The sequence below is a fragment of the Zosterops lateralis genome, assembly GCF_965231275.1.
Source record: "Zosterops lateralis genome assembly, chromosome: 1".
Lineage (NCBI taxonomy): Eukaryota > Metazoa > Chordata > Aves > Passeriformes > Zosteropidae > Zosterops > Zosterops lateralis.
Window position 1 is genome coordinate 41,969,713 of NC_139762.1, and position 17,367 is coordinate 41,987,079.

At 39.3% G+C, this 17,367-nt stretch overlaps 1 protein-coding gene across 6 annotated transcripts in view; it reads left to right on the forward strand.

The window, feature by feature from the left end:
- Nucleotides 1-17,367, forward strand: part of RBMS3 (RNA binding motif single stranded interacting protein 3) — a gene marked incomplete at its 3' end in the record, with an annotated part of 441,712 nt that overhangs the window by 278,629 nt on the left and 145,716 nt on the right. For all 6 annotated transcript variants that reach the window (XM_083873885.1, XM_083873884.1, XM_083873887.1 and 3 more), the window contains exon 5: nt 11,026-11,183. In XM_083873885.1, the coding sequence (XP_083730011.1) occupies nt 11,026-11,183 (158 nt within the window). The remainder of the gene's footprint in view (nt 1-11,025; nt 11,184-17,367) is intronic.

Below are 17,367 nucleotides of genomic sequence, written 5' to 3' on the forward strand. Positions count from 1 at the left end.
ACTTGAGGCAATTTTGTCCAATGGGCAATAGGAAACTGTCGTAAGTTCACCAACACACCATCAATGACAAATCAAAATAAATAGATAAGTTATTCAACTTAGATTGCAGCTCATCTGTCAAATTAGCCTTTTGCTTCCAGAGGTTATAAGTGAGTTTCTGATTTCAGGTTCATGGGTAGGGATTAGTGTAACATTTTCAGAAATTGCTACAGACAGCCATTAGATCATCTAAGGTAATAAATTGATTCTTACTTAACAGCAATAAAAATAGCAAACCAGTCACTAAAACAGTGTGAAAAAGAATATGGAGACAACTGAACATACTCAAAGCTAGAATGACACAAGGTTTTTTTCTGAGTTGATCTGTTTTGGCTGCACTGTACTGTGCAAGTTGGAAGCTGGAAATTTGTTTCTAGGAAGACTAAGAAGTAAGGAGTATTAGAAGTCTCATCTGTAATAGCAAAAGTATGAATAAGAGCTTTTTATATCAGTTTTTGATAGTTCTGGTTACAACTGTATTCTGTGGAAGCGAGAGGTACCATGTATCTTATAGAATCTGAAGGCAGCAACCATAGTGACTCAAGCCCCTATTTCCCACAGAAGACAAAGGGCAAATCAAATCACCATTGGCAGGTGAATTGCATGATGGCAGGTTCTGCAGCAGCTCTGTGCTGGACAGACCAATAACAATTCAGTTCCGGCAATATTTAGCTTTAGCAAATGCTGTGCTGTCCATGAACAAACTTAATTAAAAGAAAGCTGAGTCCAGCTTACACAGCAGACACAGCACTCTGATAGTTTGCACAGAGAGAAGAAATCCTGGGCATATATAAACTGTGAACTCTTTTAAAGTTCATGGTTTTAATTAAAACAGTTCTTATAAATAATACTCTACTGTGGAGCTGATACAGGTATTTGTGACAAATAATTTCCTACAATATCTTTTGCTTTTCCTCTTCACACATCATGGGGTTTAGGAATCTGCTTGTTTTCAATTTTTGGATGAAGTTTGGTAGAGCAAATTTTAGCCTGTGCCTTGTTTAAGAAGTAACTGCAAAGAGTGCTTCAGTGATGGCACAGTAATAATGCTGGGTGGTCAAGTCACATCTCTCTCTTCTGATTAGATGATTCTAGAAAAAGGATTTCAAATGGCAGGAGTTCTTTTCTTGTGTCATTATAAAGTTCAGAAATGCTTACGTTTACTTATGCAAAAAACAATAAAATACTTTGAAAATCATTGGGAAAATGCTTTTCTTCAGAATAGCACTTATGAGTGTTTTCTGTGTTCATGTGCAGAACTTCTGTTTCTTTCCAGCAAGTGACCTCTTTGTTAACAGACTGTTGACATGACTTACTGATAATCAAGTTTATACAGAAAAATGCTGCAGGTTTAGTTTTAGCTGTATTTATAATATTTGATGGATTTGACTTAATTATTGCTGTGTAGTGGTTGCATAATTATTCTGAGGCCAGATCTCCCATGACTCTTTGGAAACACCATATTGCTAATAAATTTTGAACTATCATAGTGTAAACATCAAGTGGGGCTGAGCACACAAGAAAGATAATTTATGAAACATGTAGTCAGCACTAAGTCTAAAAAGGCACAGTGACTACTGTGAAGTTGATCCATCAGGGTGTGAGATTTAACATCTCAGGATGTTAAATCTTTGTGTATCGGAGCCTTTGGAAGACCATCAAACGACACAGAGATTCTTTTGAAGGTACCTAAGACAAAATAAGCTGCTTTGAATAACCAAATGTCCTCTGTTCTTCAGTATTTTCCCTGTGAAACCATCCATGTTAGACAGTCTTGGTTGAGGAAATAGCTCATGCTTCCAACAATGCCTAATACAAAAAAATTTGAAGTGGAAAGGGATAAAGCCAGGCTCAGTAGAGATAAGCCTAGGGGCATCATGCCAATGTTTTAGGGACAGTGAGCTAGAGAGATCTGCTGTCTCAGTGGAGAAGGGGAAGAAGGGGATGGAGATCCATGCAGGAGCAAGAACATAGAGGTTATTTATATGTTAGAAACCTCAGAAGCACCTGAGAATGGTCATGTAATAATTAGGGCTTCTTCCCCAAAAAAACATGTTGGGATTGACAACCCAACTAGAAGGTAATCTGGCTAATGCCATGAAAGAAAATAAAAATAATATTAATACATCATCAATAAAAGGAGAGCTAAGGAAAATTTCCATATGTTATTGGATGTAGAAGGAAACAGTGACAAAGAATGAGGAAAAGGCTAATGTTCTTAATGCCTTCTTTGTCTCAGTTCTTAATAATAAGACCAGCAGTTGTTCAGCTGAGCTGAAAGATGGGGATGGGATCAGAATGAAGCCCATATATTCTAGGGGAAATGATTGGTGTTCTGTTATACAAACTCATGGGGCCAGATAGGATCCACCCAAGGATACTGAGGGAGCTGACATAGTGCTCATCCAGCCACTTGCAATCATTTCCCAGCCAGAAGGTTGTGGTTGACTGGAAGTTAGCAAATGTGACACCCATCTATAGGGACAGGATATCTGGAGAACTTCAGATCTTGTCAGCCGGACCTTGGTGCCAGGGAAGGTTATGTAGCAGATCATCTTGAGCACAATCATGCAGCACATCCAGGATAGCCAGGGCATCAAGCCCAGTCAGGATGGGTTTTTGAAAGGAAGGTTCTGCTTGACCAACCTGATCTCCTCCTCTGAAAAGGCGACCAAGAAGGCCAATGGCATCCTAGCTTGTATTAGCAACAGTGTGAGCAGCAGGACAAGGGCAGTGATTGTTCCCCTGTGCTCAGCACTGGTGAAGCCACACCTCAAATCCTGTGTTCAGTTTTGGGCTGCTCACTGCAAGAAAGACACTGAGGGGCAGGAACAGGTCCAGAGATGGGCTGTAGTGAAGGTTCTGGAGCACAAGTCCTATGAGGATCAACTGAAGGAGCAGGGGTTATTCAGCCTGGAGAAAAGGAGGGTCAGCAGAGACCTTATTGTTCTCTACAACTGCCTGAAAGTAGGGTGTAGCCAGGTGGGGGTCAGTCTCCCAGGAAACAAGCAGTAGGACAAGAGAAAATTTTCTCAAGTTGCTGCTGGGGAGCCAGGGGAGGTTCAGATTAAATATTAGGGAAAAAAAATATTCACCATAAGGATTGTAAAGCATTGAAACAGGCTGCTCAGGGAAGTGGTGGAGTCGCCATCTCTGGAGGGATTTAACAGAGAAGTACATGTGGGAAGTAGGGACATGGTTTAATGACAGGCTTGGCAGTGCTGGGTTAAGGCATGGACTCAGTCATCACAAAAGTCTTTTCCGACTTAAACAATTCCAAGATTCCATGAAAGAACTTTGGAAATACTCTTGACAAGGAGGCCTGCATTACTTTTAGCAGTTTCCTTCAACTGTATCTGTTAAATTATTAATACACTGCACTAATAAAATCCCTGTGAAGTTTAGGCTTTCTGTACAGCATTGTAAGCCTTTTGGTGCGGTGCTCAACAAGAGAATGAAACTAGCCAGGGATCAATAGTTAACTGGCCATTGATTTAGCTGTCTACATTGTTAAAAATGTGCCCACACAAAGGAAAGCAAATAAGCAAGGAAAAAGTAAAAGGGAACCCTGGCAGCTGCACTTCATTCATTTTGTTCACCTCATGTTACTGCAATGATGGCTCAAAATATGTCATTGACAAATCTGGAAGCCTGCATCATCTGGACCATTGCTATAGCAAAGGTTTCATGAGAGTTTGTTTTTACCTTCTTTTTATAAAACAAATATGTAATGTAAAAAATCTTTGAAATCAGACTACTGTTACTTAATTCACATCAGTGTCTCTTCATTGATTGGAAAGGTACCATATGAACAAGAGGTACCACATGGGCAAGATCTCCATCCCCAACCACTACACCATCCTCACTGAGAAAAAGGAAAAGGAGTTCCCACTGTCACTTCTCTGATAGCAGGAGGTGGTGGAGTTTCTTCCAACTTTCACATTACTAGCCCATATTCGTCCTATCTAGAGATGGTTAACTAAGGTTATTAGTATATTATTAAAGTTATTATTTATTAGTATAAATATTGATTATTAGGAGCATCCTTCCATGCCTGGATAGGTCAGTGAAGAGAAAATAAATGTCCTCTTTAAATGTTCCTTGAAGACATTAGGTATTAGAGCTGAAGTTACACACCAGGATTATAAATTCATTCCCTTACTCTGTCTGAAACCAGGCATCTTTTGCATGTGTGAAAAAATATGCCACAATTATGTGGAAAAGCAGCAGAAATAAATGGAGTAACAATAGAAAACTAGAGGGAAAGTATTTTCATTTAGAATTTTGGTGTGTGACTCCAACCAAATGCCCATAAAATCAACTTTTAAATTAATGTATCTTTTAGATGTTCTGAAAAGTTCTCACGATCTGCAGTACTAAAAATGTAAATATTACAAAACAGAACAAGAAGAAGAGTTATTGAATGTGAATCTATTGAGAGAAAGTATTACATGCTTCCTCTAAATTTCATTTAAGCTTAGTGGCTGTAAAGAATCCAGTTTAGAAATAATTTAATAAACTGAAGATGAGACTGATGCTGCCATAAAACTGCAGCTTTCAAGACAGTGAGCAAACACTGGAAAGTGTATGAAATGACACATAAATGTTTCCATATACATGATCTGGTTTCATATATATGGTTCCACATAAATGTCTTTTTCTTTTAAAATTACTATTTTTATCTTAAGGGGAAACAGAAGTTCAACCTGGATCTTTAAAGGGGACAAGGAGTTCGATCCATAGGCTGAAGATCTGGGCAGTAGCCATAAGGCAGAGATGAACTAATTTGGGGAAAATACTGATTGAGGGGAAACTGCATCTAAAAAGAACTGTGTTTCCAAGGGTGAACTGTAATATTGACCTGTGTCAAAATTAATATTATGAAGTCTCAATTTATTAAAGACAAGAAAAGCATATGATCTATTAGTATAAATATTGATTATCTCCTTCAAAAGAGGAGTTCAGAATCTCACATCGATCCACGTACAAAGTTAAATTCCCAGAATAAGTTTGGAAGATGGAAAAAAGAAATCATTTGAACTCATAATCAGAGCTTAGTTTCCTAGAGCAAGCTGCTCTAAGGAGAAATAAATTAAGTTCAATAAAAGGGATTGGTACATAAGGTTTCCAGATAAACCAAACACACTCAGTTTCCAGTCCTACTGAGATCACAGATTAGAAGAGGTTTGAGCTCCTTTTGGGGAAAAAAAAAAAATTGCCAAAAGCTGTCTGCCCCTCCCTACACGTGTCTTTAAAGAATGCATTACTAAATGTACTGTGTAAAGTGGCTCAGCCTCGGCTCGCACAAGCAGGAATTGTTCTTTCAGCTTTTCACAAATTGCTTCCAAAGATTATCTCAAGATGGGAGGGAAAATCCCATCTGAACATTGTCCTTCCTTTCAAAAGTGTCTGGGAGGGCCCAGCAAAGCAAACAGCAAACTTGGAGTTGCAGCGCGCCCTCTCCTAGGGTTTGTTTTGGGTTGTTTTTGGGGTTTTTTCTGTTGGAAATGCTGTTGGTGTAGTGCATTGCAAATCCTCTGCATTATAACCTTATTTTGCTTCTTGGCACAGGCCTTGGGAGCTGAGTGACTGGCCCAGTTCTTGCTAAAAGGCAGTGACAAAATTTCTGGCTCTTTCCCCAGTACAACTACTCCTGACTGCTGAACTCCAGAGCCTTGCAACAGGAGGCCTTCTCTGCTGACCACTGGAGTTGGTCTGAGCTAATCAAAAACATGGGCTTGACCTACTCTTAGTTGGCAGTATTCACAATTTTAAACCTTCCAAATTTAAGCCTGGAATTTTTTTTCAATTTGGAATTAAAAAAAAAATAAATCGTCACAATTTTAAGCCTTTCTAGGTGTGGTCTTGACCAGTTTGAGAATGTCTATTGTACACATCCCCAGCCAGAATAGCCCAACTGCAACAAATGCATGCAGGTGAAGTACCTAGAATGAGGTATTATGCTCAGACACTGATGGTGAAACAGGCTGCAGTGGGAGCAAAAGGAGTTGCAAAAAGCCATGCACTCCTCTGGAGAGGAGCTTAAATTGACTGAATTTCTTTCGTTGTTGTTGTTGGCTCATTCTCTAGTGCTCAGTGTACACACACAGACTGGCACACACCAGGATCCCAGAATGTGCTTCGCCTAAGGTGTGAGGCTGTGCCAGGATTTCATAGGGTTGGGACTGACTGGGTAAGTTTATCCCTGCTTCTTTGGGGCTGCAGTGCAAGTACAAACTATACAGGGAAAATCCTTGACCTCTCAAATGGGAGATCTTGGCTAAAAGGAACATCTGTGAGGATAGCCAGGAGCAGGCTTTTCATCATGCCCTGAGACTGTGCTTGCAAGTTTCCATGTCTTGAGCATGGTTCTGCAGCTGTCACACACAGCAGGCTGCACTGTTGTTTCACCACTCTCTTCATGAAGCAGCAACTTGGCCTGGTGTTGTACCCATTATTTATCTGTGTTTGGCACGGGCCCTGGGAAAGGCAGAGGAACTGTGCTGCAATACAGCAGCCCCCTGCTCCTGTGAGCCTCCAGGACAGCACTCAGCTGCAGTGGCTAGCCCTGGCCCCCCTGGGGAGGCCCTTCTCACACCCTTCTGGGTGCATTAGGCCCAAGGGACAGGTGTGCTTTGGGAAGACTGTATCAACAGGTGTGTCACTCCCCCATGGTGCAGGGCCAGCATGGTGTCTCTTGTGTGGTCAGAAAGGATGAATTTATTCACTGAAAGGGTGGTGAAGGATTGGAACAGGCTGCCTGGAGAGGTGGTAGAATCACTGTCCCTGGAAGTTTTTAAGAAACATGTAGATGTAGTGCTTAGAGACATGGTTTAGTGGTGGACCTGGCAGTATTAGGTTTAAGGTTGAACTTGATCTTGAAGGTCTGTTCCAACCTTAGTGATTACAGGATTCTGTGAAATCACTAGCAAAGCCCAGGCTCTGCTTGGCTGGTGGCCCCACCACACTGGCTGCAAGTCTCCAGCTGCAGGGCATCCAAGTCACAGTGCTGTTGGAATTGTTTGTGGTGAGTGTGTGGCTTTCTGCCACCCACCCTTTTGGTTTCTGCCCAGACTATATAAGAGCATAGGAGGAAGATGCAGTTCTGAAGTGACTTTCAGTATCAAACCAAAGACTTCCAGCTCTCTTATCGATGACTGCTCAGTCAATGCATTTTGGGACTGGAGACAATAATAAATAGGATTTTAGTCGCCCAAGATGGGAAGTAGCATTTTTTTAAAGTCTGGTGAAGGCTTAGAAACAATTAAATGAACCACAGGAAGCTTGATCCAGACACTAACATCGCCATCAGTCCTGCAACCCCGGGAGCTGTTCCTTCACTGAAGGCAGAAACTGAGCTGTCAGCTCTTAGGATTATGGAAGGCAAGTAGCTCATGGGGTGCTCAAACTTATGGCTCTGGTTAGGCTTATCTTGTCAACAAACAGGCACATTTTGAACATCAGGACTCTTACCTTTGACAGTGAAAAGCTCAGTAGTGGCACTGGGATGGGGAAGAGAATATCTCACATGGGAGGTTGTGGAATCTGAGATGAAAAGGTTTGGGCAAAATGAGTCATGTGTCCAGCACCTCCACGCTGAACATCAGAGATCTATCTCTGCACAACTGAAAAAGACCACAAAGAGCCTCAGTGCCAGAGGCTGGGAGTGAGACCAAGCCTGAGGAACAGGGACTCATGAGGATAGGTGACAGTGGGGTCTGACTGCACAGTGATGGGGCAGCTGAGTTCCACACCACCCCTGTAAAGCCTGCTTAGCTCCCAGCTGCATTACTGAGAGGGCATTTCATCTTGTTTCAGTTGGTTGTGTGATATATGGCTTCTGTGGGGTGATATTTCTCCATAAGGGAAAGGGATATTTCTCTAAATGCTATATTTGTATAGCATTTGTAAGGAAAAATAATGTGAATTTTTTCCTTTCTTAGAAAACACTGTTATGTTGCAGAGGTAGCATGAGTGGCCTCATCTGTCTCTTTCTGTTTGCAACATTTATTTATCACATTGATAAAAGATAGGCTTGGCAAATCCCTGTGAAAGAGTGACTATGGTCTGCTGGTCTTTCATTCATCCTCAGAATGTAGCTAGCTTTCCATGGATATTTAAAACAATGATGTTTAATCTCTAGCACAGTTAAAAGGCTTATGTGTTCCTGGTTCGGAAGTGAGACACATTGGCAACGGTTCTTATTTATTTTATTTGTTTGCCTCAGCTTGAAAACTGAGCAGTCAAAGGAAGAGTTCTCATTTTAATGTGCTGCGGGACAGAGTTACTTCACTGAAAGCAGAGGCTGTCATGAAGTTACTGATGCATAACTCCACTTTTCCACATTAGTCTGGTCTTTGGCTACAGGGATTTCATCAGCATATTTTTTTCTAAATATTAGCAAGTGATGTTAGTCCTTGAGCATTGATTGGTGGATTAATCAAAGCCCTTAACCAATCAATAGATAGAGCTTTGCATAATAATGGAATTATTTCTGAAGAACTGTGCCAATTGGAATTGCAAAACTTTCTGCTTTGATTTGCTTCTTGAATGCCTCTGCTTTACCTGCCTCTATTGCTCACCCTTTCAAAGTACTTAGTAACAATGAAGATGCTTCCAAATTCCTACATCTTTCATTTTTTTGTGTGGCTTTGGGGTGTGGAGTGTGGATAAGGGGGGAAGTACCAATCAATAAAATTTAAATGGTTTGCACACGGAAAAGGTGAAAAATTTAAAGAAAAAAAAAGACAAAGAGAGAAAAAAAGAAAATGGTTTCCATTCTTGTCTCTTTGCTTTTCCCAGAGCTAAAAGTGTGATCTGAAGCTCATATTCCTTTTCTTTTCTTGTCTACCTTCCCTCCAGGACTGTTTGCATGATTTTCCTTCCATTGTCGGTACTGTAGCAGTTCTGACCCCTCACTAACATCTTTTGGTCATTGGAGAGGAACTAGCTTTTGGATGTGTATAAATGTAAATTGATGTGAGAGGAAGGAAGATTACTGCAGGGAAAGATAACTGGAAAGGGAAAAAAAGGTTTTCCTAGATTTGAGGTTTGTAACTTCAGTTGAATTTGCAGTAAGTTCAGTGTTTGTGTGTGTGGTGTTCCTCTCCTCCCTTCCACCCCTTACTGTAAGACATGGTAATAACTGGGTATATTTTTAAGGACAGCAGTGTGAAAACATGCCTACTTTGGTCTTTTATTTATGTTTTGTAAAACAGTAAAGAATTCATCATGCACAGTAATGTGTTGTTTTGTGGGCTAGTGAGTCTGGAGATGCAAAGGTAGAATGCAGTGGTTGATGGTTGACCAGTAGGTCCAAAGACAAGCATCCCTAGCCTTGTGATCAGAACCCACAGTACAACAGTATTACATGCCTCCTGATTTTGGACCTTTTGGGGTTTTTTGTCTCGTCCAGAAGGGCTAAAATTTCCCTTGAGCCTGGGGTAAGAGAAGCTAAAAACTTCCTTCAGTTTCTCATTCTGGTATTTAACTACATTAGATTTGCCTTAGTCATTCTTATCCCTGCAAAGATGGTGTGTGTGAATCACAGCTTGAAGCAATTTCTCTTTCCAGTATTGAGGCCTTGAATGTACAAGGCAGTGATGGCGCAGATATCTTCATTCTGTCCTGTCTTCATACATCTTCTTGAAACAGAATGCATGATTGTGTTTGGCAAGGTACATTCTCACTGATTTTAATGGAGTGTAATTTGAAACTAGTTTAGTTAAACCAAGGCAGATGGCTGCAGGACTGTGTGCAATTTCATAATAGTGCAAGGTTGCAGTGCTGCTGCAAGGTTGTTAATCTGATTTTGGGACAACTCAGCAAAAAAGGGTATTACTGTTGTCAACTCAATGTTGAACAAGTACAAATTAACTCTGCCCATTAAAATTTGTAATAAAAAAAATAAAAAAAACTCTGTCTGAGAGAACTATCTCAGAGAAGGTGTTACCTGGATTATTGCATAGTATAATGATTGCATCTTATATTTTTGGTTATTTAGCATTAACAGAAATTATGTAGTAATGCCTAATCCTAGTCAGGCTTGTACTGGCAGGTGGTCAGACATTATGTAAGGCTTGTATCAATAAAAATGGACAGAGTCACGAAAATTTGCATGGGCATAACTAAATTGATGTAATGCAATCAAGACCTGGTCGTCTGTAGACAAAGGGGTTTTTACTGCTTTAATATACTTATTTTACATATGGCATCTATGTCTCTTTCATGTTTCCTTGCAGTAGTTCAGCAAGCAAGAATAGGAATTGGAGCGATTTATGGAAAGTCTAGCCTAAAGATCTGAAATAGAACAAGAAAGCTGCTTTCAAATTTGTTTTTTCAATTATTCATGCTACAGGCTTTGTTTTATAAGATTTTTTTATTTAGTCTCAGAATAAACATGTGACCTATCTCACCAGGACCATAGGTTGAACTGCAGAACTCCCCCTCCTGCCCCGGGCCCAGTTAGACCTTGTTGCTTATTATTAAGAAAGACATTTTTAATGGGGAAAGAAAGGAAAAAATTCTATGAAAAGTGTTCTGTGTCTTCCACCAATCTTTTTCATGATGAACAGGCTGAATGGGAAGTGTTCAGACTGGAAAGCACATCTGATTAAAATATATGTAGAATTTTTGTTCTTTATTTATGTTAACATTAGCACATTTGTGGAAATCACATTTTCTCCACAATCTCTTTGCTAAATAAGGAACAAATCCAAGAACACTTGTGCATGAGAGTAATTTTCTGTAAGTGAATAGTGTAACTGACTTCAATAAGAGCAATCACGCACAGAATTAAGCACATGCATGAGAGTTTGCAGAAATTTGGCAAATATGTTGCCATCATGAAGAAATTACCCAGCTCTTCTTCTAATGCAGATATGAGTGCTTGGCTTGGTCCTACTTTGAGTAGCCCTTACTGTACGAGCCATAAGCTATTCTGTTGTGTTAAGCCTAACTGAGGATATTTCTTTTATTTCATTGCAGCAACAAGAGCAAGATCCCACAAATCTATACATCTCAAATTTACCCGTGTCTATGGATGAGCAGGAACTGGAGAATATGCTGAAACCCTTTGGACATGTCATTTCCACCAGAATATTAAGAGATGCAAATGGAGTCAGCAGAGGAGTCGGCTTTGCCAGGTGAAACCTTTGCTCTTACTTTGATTCATGCACATTTTTTCAGCTTTAGTCCTTTGCAAATGCTATCTGTTCTGTAGCTCTAAAGTCTCACAGCTATGGAAGATGCAGAGCAGCACCTTTATCAGATTGTATCTGTTCTTTCCACCAAGAAATACCAGTGCAGAAGGATGTTCATTTCATTGTTCTAAAAAATGGTTAATTCTGTGTAGGTATATGTAAATAAAAATGGCTGGGAATAGTGAGCTATCCATTCAGGATCAACCTCAGGTAATAATAAATGTCCTACAGCAAAAAGCACACACTTGGTAAAGAAACCAAGGCCTGTGCTTAGGAGGTCCGGGATGAACCTATTGCACCCTTTCAGTACTTGAAGGGGTCACACTAGGTAGTCTTTAAGGTCCTTTACAACCCAGACCATTCCATGAAACTGCTTAAATATTTGACAGAGATTTTGCAGCTGGAGAAAGTAAACTTAGCAGCTGGAAGAGCAAAGGGTAGGAACTGTAACTGAAGAAACGTGTCTTCCTTGAAAGCTGCAGCCTTCTTGAACTGCAGCTATGAAAAAAGCTTAAGAAGAAATATTTGCATAGAACAAGCCCTGATGGAGTAGTCAGACATTTTAGACAGAATGGGCAACATATTATTACCATGTATTTCATTGTTAGTACAGATAGACAAGGCTCCATGTTTACTCTCAGGGAATATTTACACAGATTCTCTTCAGCTTGAAATATCCTCAAATCAAATAGTTTTCTTTTCAAAAGCCAAGAAATAGAGTGCTATATATAGAAAGGTATTGAAAATACAAATAAGAAGAGAAATTTGCAATTCTGCTGCGAATCAGTCTTCCGCTTCAAAATAAAAGGGAAAAAAAACCCCAGATCATTGTTTCTACAGAATATTCATAACACTGTGCTTAGTAGAGGAAGCAAAATTGCTTCTTCATCTTGCAGATTTCTCTGAAATCCATCATATCTTGGTATATCATGGAACGTCTGTTAGTGTCATATACCACTGAGTGAAATGAGGCACTGTTTGATAAAAAGTTAGCTTTCAAGAAAAGTGACATTGTAGTGTTACTGCTGCCCTTGAAGTGAAAGGTCATCATGCCTAAAAAATGTTAAGATAATACTGTCTGAATTCAAATGGGAATAGGTAAAACATTTATGCTGAAAGATGGCACACTGTTCCTTGTGCATTCTTGCAGATAATAACACGAATTTTTCTAGCTCACTTAATATAGATTAGTCTAAGTCATGGATAAACCCACATTTTTTGAAAATTGACTTACTTTGTGAAAATATATTTAATTGTGGAACATATTTCAGGAACCCTGTAATGATCTAACATGTAGGTTGTGTAATTCACCGTGCAAACGACAGTGAGGTAAAACCTTCACTCCATCAAAGTCTCCCACTGATTTGAATGAGGCTAAAGTAAATCCAGGAATTTAGAACCACAGTTGAATGCTGACCCCTGTCTTTGCAGAATTATCAATACAATATTTAATTACATGACCAGCTGACTTTCTTTTTGTTAAGAAGTGCTACCTTGGTATCTTTTTCCTGTATGTCAAACCAAACAGGTTGTTACTTTGTTTAGCTTTCCTTTTAGTCCTGAGGGTTTCATTCTAGTGTACCTATGGCGTGAGTACATGTTTATTGGGTACCAATGCTGGTAGGGGATAGAAGCTGGATTTTCAGTCCAAATAAGATTTTAGAAGTTCATATCAGCACCACAGATGAGGATCCTGGCTATTCTGACCTGGGACCTTTTATCACAGTATATCTTGCCTGCCTGTGGAATGTGCCATGCTGCTTAGAATAGCTCTAACCAGAGCTGCAGAAGAACCAGAGAAAAAGTTAAATTTGCATATGCTGAAATGATGCAGCATCCAACAATTTTGAAATGTGATGTTTCAAAGACATTAATTACTTTTTATGATGATTAAAAGTCACTTTCTGAGTCTGCCCAATGACATGGAAATAGTCAATCTCAAAATAAGTGCAGTCATTCAAAAAGCAACCAGAAGTAAAGACTGAAGGTAGGCAGCTATTGTCAGATTTTTCTTCTAAATGGGTATGATTAGCAGTTTTATAGTACTGCAGGTGGCTACTTAATCATTTATAACCTGGAGAACTTCAAATGTTCTTGGATCAAAATTATCTTAGTTATGTCTGGTGACATAAACAGCCTCTCTTAGAGTGTGTGCGTACAAAATTAGCTCTGAGTGAAAGTTAAGCCATGAAACAATTTCCTCTCTTTTGCATCCTTCAAAAGCAACTGAACAGATTTTCCTGAATTTTTCCAGAGCATTTCACTTTGGCCTGAGCCAACTGTACCTGGGTACACCCCAGGGGAGATTTTGCGTAGGAGAGTTAGGAGCAAGGGGCCAGAGAAGGGAAACTTTAGATGTTGACTGTGGCTTCATAAAAGCCAATTCCTGCTATAAACTCTGCACATCTGCCTCTGCTTCACTCTAGACCCATGCTTTTTACTTCAAAGCCATATTACCTGCCCTCAGACTCTCTGTGGGAGCTAGCATTCCACAGGGCTTGCCCTGCCGTGGTCTGTTGGCAGGAGTGTTCCTGTTGACACAGGCGAGCAGAAGCTGAGACTAAACACAGCCTGTCCTAGAGCAGAGAGAGAAATGAGAAGGAATAGGAGGGGGCAGAAATGCTTACTAAAAGGAGGATATTGGAAAAAAGGGGGCACTTCTTTGGATGTGAAGCTTTGAGTTCAGTCTGTTGTAAGATTGCCTGTTAAAAGAGGGAATGACACTGTGATGCCCTTACACAGAACTGCATCACAACAGTTAAATTAGTAGATATTTCTCTTAAATACCTGTAGCTGGGAGTCATCTAATAATTTCAGCAGCTGATCTTTCATTTTAAAAGTGAAATTGTACTCTTCAGAGCTTAGAACAAAATCATAGTCCTTCATCCTGAAAAAAAAATCAGCAAGATGAAACAGAACAATTCAATGCAAAATAAAATAAATTTAAAAAAAAAAATTAAAAAAATTTAAAAAGAAAAGAAATCCACAGAAACTGGATTTGAAGACTATTTGAAGATTTATTTCAAGATATAGTTTTAAAGTTGATATCTTACAAGTTTGGCAAACAACATTATTAGTGTTGCTGATGGTATGAGTAAAAAGCAGAACAGAGATAGTAAGAAGATCTTTGGAGGAGGCTGAAATTACTGGTTAGGGGAAGGTATTTAGAGCATGGTGGGAAATATTTATCTTCATCCTGAAGAAGTGTTGCCACTTATAAAGAGGTAGCTGTATGTGCTGGAAGACCTGGCTTTCCACAGGCTTATAAAGGATGCGTTCCAGATGTTAAGGTGGAAGAAGATAAAGGAATAAAAAAATCACAGTGGTGGCAAAGCAGTGGTGCTGTTTTGCTAAATAAAAGGAGGAATATTTAGAGAGAGATTTCTGAGGATCAGTGATGTTGCTACTTTGGAGACATAGAAGTGTCAGCAGCACCAGGGGATAAAGAACATTTGGCAGTTTAGGAATGCATTTGTGAAAAGTAAAACTGCTTTGTTCTTCCTTATTCAAGGGTTTAATTGAACGTAGTTGAAAAGATGCTATAATTTAGCTTGAATAAATCCATCATCTGGGATGGTAGTACAGGCTTAGATATTTTAAGTATCATTCCTACTTTCAGTCAGAAGAATGATCCATCACATCCTGTACCTTACCCAGGAAAATGCTTTATAATTGAATATCTCAGGTGAAACTGGAAATCCTGAACATGCTCCTAAGACTTTGTGTGATATCTGTAAAATATTCCAATGCCTGCAGTGATACATTTCCATTGAAAGGTCTCCCTGGAAAAGCCTCAGAGCAACACTTCAGGGTGATGGGGAGGTCTGTGTAGACATGTATCTCTGAGACCCTCACATTTCCATCTGCTCTTGCAACCTGGAAAAATTTTGGTGGACTTTGTACATCCCTAAGAAAATTGACAGTCATGAAGCTGCACTTTCAGGGAGAAGCAAACACCAGCAAAGGACAGGTGGGTCAGGATCCCTAGACAAATATCAGTGAGACTCCATAAAATGAAATGAATATGCAGCTCTGAAAAGTGATGAGGGAGGCAGCTGGAAAGTTGGGAGCCATCAGATAATTTGGCTGAGCAATTTTCATAATCCAAGCCTGAGGTACCATGAGTTTAATTGAAGAACTCCTTGGGCTTTGGAAAAGGGAGAAAGGAGATATTGGTATATACCTTGAGGAGAGACTTAACTGATACCACTGAATCAATGAAATAAAATTGTTTTTTATAACTCCACAATAAAATACCATTCAAGAATTATTTAAGTATTTTCCCTAAAGAGATAGTAGTATTAATAATACCATACACAGGTTTGTCACACTCAGGTGAACAGCAGAACAAGCATTTTATAGGTCCTTCTAAATGATAAAGTGCAAAGAAAGAGTTGGAAACCACTAACTTTTTTATTTTGTTTGCTGTCTTGTAACTTAAAACGACCTTGCAAGATTCCTCCCCCAAGCAACATTTTACAACGAAGTCATAAGCTTCTGAAAACAGAAATTTATGATGGAAATGCTGACAGTCAGACAGTCAAGTATTGCACTGCTGGCGGGTACCAGTATAATACTTAACCTGAGACTGTGAAGACAGTAGCATAAATCAACCTAGGTCTAGGTGGAAATGACTGCGTGTTCATACTATCCTTTTCCAGTAGCATAAGGAAATTTGTACAACACAAATGGTCATAAAAGAATGTTATGATGCTGTTTCCAGCAAATGTCCAAAGTCGAGAGATTCTCAATTAGCTGTCACCTCAGAGCAAAAGTGCACATCACAGAGATGTTTCCATCCCTTTGTGACCTAGCAGGTGGGGTCTCTAGTGAGGTATTTAAACACTCTGCTTTTGGGAGTTTGGGTCTCATCCTCATCTTTTCCCTACCTTGTTCTTCTGGAAAAGCTTCTAATGGGTTGCTTTTCTTTGCCTGCCTATCCTTTTTACTAAACTTAGCTCTTGCTTGTCCGCATTTTATATGTCTTAAATTTAGTCTTTGGAAATAATATTCAACTCAGCAACTGAAAGGGAGCAACAAAAAACTAGGAAACAAGATTTTTAGCCATCACAGGGCCATTATTCTATTTATAGAAGCTTTGCGTGGATTTCAGTAGAAATGGTTAGGCTCCAGTTTCCACTGAAGTAAAACGAGAGAGATGAACCTTTAATTTCTAGGGGGAGGGTTTGGTTTGTTTGTTTTTGTTGTTTTTTTTTTTCCTTAAAGGAAGCCTTGCATCTTTCTGAGGTTTTCAGGATAATGTATGTGTAATGAAGTTAATTCTTTTGACCCAAAGAAGTTTCTCTATGGAGAGCACTGCAAATACAGGTACTGTAGGGCAGACATACTTGAGCAGCTCACCTTAGCATAATGGGTGGTGCTGCAAGGTATAGAATGAACCACATCTCAAAAGGAAAGGGAAAGAGTGGTTTCTGTAGATTTTTTATATTTATCTGAGAAAGCAAACAACCTCCTGTTGTTCAAGTAGACAGTTGAAGAAAATACAGGCAAGATGTGTTGGGAAAAGATATAATTTGTGAGCAATGAGGAGAACTTGTCAAAATAAATGTCTTCTTAGACTGTGAGTGGCAAAAGGAATAGCTTTTTTTTCCAACAGAAAATGGATTCAAACCAAAAAACACAAACATCTTGAAGCAATCTCTTACCAACTGAAAATTTGAGGAGATAAAATACCTAAATCTGTTACAGAGGAGGAGGAAATCACAGGTTGCAGCCATGTCAGGGTCTCAGAATGCCTGGAATTAAAATTAGTAAAATAAATTAAAAAAACTAGTGAATGTGTTTCCATGGAATGATGAAAAACATAGGAAACCTCATGCTAATCAAAACTATCTTTTAGCTTTTGAATATTTGAGACCTGAAGATCATTTTGCCTCACATCTTTTATGTCATAGACAGCTAAAATACTACTCATTACCTAATATTGAGATAATGTTCGTGTCTTATTAAAATAAGACTTTCAGAAATTATTCAAAGACATCAACTAGAAAAATAGGACCACCCCTTTTCTATCTAAGGTTTGCCAATGGATCGTCTTCCTTGCAGTTAAATGTTTCTGCCTAATTTCTCTTTTGAATCATCTGTCACAACTTTCTAAGGAAGAGTA